At 45.0% G+C, this 3618-nt stretch overlaps 1 protein-coding gene across 2 annotated transcripts in view; it reads right to left on the bottom strand.

Annotated features, from left to right (window-relative positions):
• PAK2 (p21 protein (Cdc42/Rac)-activated kinase 2) overlaps positions 1 to 2345 on the bottom strand; it is a 21481-nt gene extending 19136 nt beyond the window's left edge. For both annotated transcript variants that reach the window (XM_009885392.1, XM_009885393.1), the window contains exon 1: positions 2159 to 2345. In XM_009885392.1, coding sequence (XP_009883694.1) covers positions 2159 to 2345 — 187 coding nt within the window. The remainder of the gene's footprint in view (positions 1 to 2158) is intronic.
• Between the last annotated feature and the right edge of the window lie 1273 nt (positions 2346 to 3618).

The raw sequence follows: 3618 nt of genomic DNA, 5'->3' as shown, positions 1-3618 counted from the left end.
GAAGGACAGGGATCTGCTGGAGAGGGTCCAGCAAAGGGCTACAGAGGTGATGAGGGGACTGGAGCATCTTTCTGATGAGGAAAGGCTGAGGCACTTGGGGCTTTTCAGTCTAGAAAAAAAGAAAACCGAGGGGGGATCTTATCAATATTTACAAATACTTAAAGGGAAGGTGCCAGGAGGATAGCACCAGTCTTGTTTCAGTGGTGCCCAGTGACAGGACAAGAGGGAACGGGCACAAGCCTGAACATAGGAAGTTCCATCTAAACATGAGGAAGGACTTCTCTCCTGTGAGGGTGGCAGAGCAGTGGCACAGGCTGCCCAGAGAGGTGGGGGAGTCTCCCCCTCTGGAGCCATCCCAAACCCGCCTGGACGCCGTCCTGTGCCACTGCTGGAGGGGCCCCTGCTCTGGCGGGGGGTGGGACTGGGGGTGCTCCAGAGGGCCCTTCCAACCCTGACCAGTCTGGGATTCTGCGATATCTCTATCTGTAAAAAAGGGCCACAAATGCTCTGATAAACAATTAATGCAACAGCATAATGACAAGTGCCATCCCAGCTCCTAAACCATTCTCCTAGTCTGAAGATGGCCAGGTTTGATCCTTCCACCAGATTTTCTTGCAGCACTCACCACGACGATTTCTAGGCATTTCCTCCCAGTTTCTGCAGTATCGCAGGGCTAAGCTAGAACCTGCTCCAAACACGTGGCACCACTGACAGCACCCAGATTCATCACCTTCACCAACCTCAGTGGCCTGGAGTCTCTTCTCTTGGGGTGCTGCAACCAACCTGTAGCTTCTCACATTCTCCTTACTTCTTTAAGGCTCTTCCCCATGCCAGGAAAAAAGACCACTACTTCTACTGCCATAATCCAGCCATGGACAGTTATTTCACAATAAGTGACCTTGTGAAATAACTATTCCGCTTCCAAAAGCTACACTGGCCAAATCTTTCCAGCCTCCGAAAAGGAAAACACGCCCACCATTCAGAGCAGAACCTCTGCCAGGTCATGGAAAGCCAGATATTCCGTATACAGGGAAGCCTGCCTCTAGCGTTTGTCTCCAGGGTGAGGCAGGGGCTGCTCACACAGCTGAGCAAGGGTAAAAACCAGCCCCGGGGAAAACACTTAGCCAAGCGGATAAATAACCAGAGGAGCAAAGTCTCTTGAAACAGTCAAACCTGCGTCGACATGACTGAACCAGTCCTGCCCAGCACATCAGCAACGAGGCACAGGAAGCCAAGAGCAGAAAGAGAAGACGTTAAGAGCAGCAGGGTCTTTCCGTTATGCATTTTAAGAGTAATCACAAAAATGCTAGCTGGTAGAGATTAATAAAATGAATGGCAGTTTCTGGTCGGGCTTCTAAGTCCCTGTGCAGTTTTACCGTACCAGCTGTTAGAAGATATTTCTATCTATGCAGTATTTTGTTGTACACGGATACAGACATCCTGGAGAAGCAGGATCAGGGCTCCAGTGCTGTACATAAATTCATCATACAGAACAGAAGACAGAAAAAAAGCACAAATACAGTCTAGTTTCATTACAGCAATTTTTTCTCAGAAATAATCCTTGTTTACAGCAATCCAGATTTTTCTCCCACTGGTAATTAATCTTAACAGTGCAGTTAGACAGAAGGACTAATTTTTCTCAATTCTTCATGCACACTGCACCCTCCCCACTATTTTCCCTACTACCTTTTTTTCTCCTCAAGTACTACATAAATGGTCATCAACATTAAGCAACTTCCAAAACAGCTGGATGCTCAGTTTAAACTAGAAATCCGCATTTGGTGTAGCCCGATGCTAAGTAACACAAGAGCCTAGAATCACAAATATTTATTAGGATTATTTGCAAATGCATTACTTTAAACTGGGCAGCAACGACGAGAAGCAATAGGTGGTAGTTTTCCTCAGCGAGCTATTTAATTTTTCTCACTTAGAATCTCATCTTCAAACATCCCAGTGCAAAGAGAAAGAAGCAATTAAAAAAAAAAAAAAAGAAAGAGGCTCCTTGGACACACATATCCAACTTTCAACACTTCCTCCAACCCCCTACACTCGGACTAAGTGTAGGGGATCAGAGGAATGTCAACTGTCTAAAGCGCTACCAAAATTTAGAAGAGTAAAGGAATACAAGGAGTAACCTTAGAAAACAGAGACATCTCACCTTTTTCAGTGCTGGAGAATATGGAGATGATTTTATTCCTAGATTTTCTCTCTTCTGGTACAGAGGGCAGGGGTTTCAAACTATGGTTGGCAGACAACTGGTCTTTGCCCCCTGAACTGAAGATAGCACTGCTCATCCGGACGGGAGGAGCTGGTGGCTTGTCTTCCAGTTCTCCGTTGTCAGACATGGTTCTCAATAGCTAGTGAAAGCGCTGAAATAGAAATAGTTGGTTTAACATAGGAAGTGAGCATAGAATACATAAATGTAGCATTTCTTTTGTTGGCCAACAGGGGAAGGAGGTGTGAATTCAACTCTGAGGAACACAGCAAGCACCGCACTGGCAGACACTGGCATCTCTGCCAATGGACGTGGATCCCTTCCTCGCTCCCGGGCCACCCATTCCTTTGGGCAAGCAGCAACGTTTGTGGGATGGAGTGACAAACTTTTCCAATGATAAAACTAACCCAGTCAAAAAGAACATTCCGTTATAATGTGGGACCAATTCCAAGATCTGATTGACTATCTGTTCACACAAAGGTTGCATATGTGAAAAGGATCGTACACATAAGGGCATAAGTACAACATATTTTATGGGTAGCTCTAGCCCAAAGATCTTCATGCTCTAGAACTGAACACCTTTAAAAGCCTTAAATGCTTTCCTTCTTGTCATTTATCAGACAAGATCTTGGGGAGAAAAGAATAGCTTATGTTTAGAAGTCATAATTCAGCACACTGTCCACATTAAGTGGCATTAAGACTATCTCTACCCAAATTATGCAGCCTACAGTCAAAAGCATGGGACTAAGATCCACCCAATGCATTCCACTTCTGCATGAGGACTTGCCACTTTGTGACACGCCTTCTCCATTTGCAAAATGAATACATGCTATCACCACAATCCTCTTCCAGTCTTTAACAAAAACACGAGCGAGATCATGAACAAATAGCTGCTAAAGCCAAAACCACAGCACAATAAAGCATCTACATGACACATTCTACATTCAAGAAAATCGGCACTGGCCTTTTCTTGCTCCTCTAAATAATATCCTGGAGATTTTTCTCTGATCACCAAGAAGCAGGCAGCCTCTCTGCTACAGATTGAATAGCACAAAAAGATTTACAGAAACCACCCATCTATGACAACTGATTAACAAATACGCCCCTCATTCCTCCATACACTTAAATGATGAGCTACCTCTTCGGAACAGGAGCCAACACATCTCCTCTGTGTTGACCTCCTCCTCCTCTCATGACAGTTTGGGAAATGAATGGCCTACTGGTGTCTATCAGATGCCCACCATAGCCCCAAAGCATGACTCAGTCCCAGCCACACCACTGGAGCAATCATTATCAGTGCCATTCAAAAGAGCCAGGATAAGACAGTGCAATCCACTCTCAATTAATCCACTCTCAATTATCACACCTAATTTCCAAACTATAAATATTGCGCTATACAATGT

This window comes from Charadrius vociferus, unplaced genomic scaffold (genome assembly GCF_000708025.1).
Source record: "Charadrius vociferus isolate BGI_N301 unplaced genomic scaffold, ASM70802v2 scaffold1285, whole genome shotgun sequence".
NCBI classification, from domain to species: Eukaryota; Metazoa; Chordata; class Aves; order Charadriiformes; family Charadriidae; genus Charadrius; species Charadrius vociferus.
The sequence above is the reverse complement of the archived record's forward strand: the minus strand, read 5'-3'. Positions and strand labels throughout refer to the sequence as shown.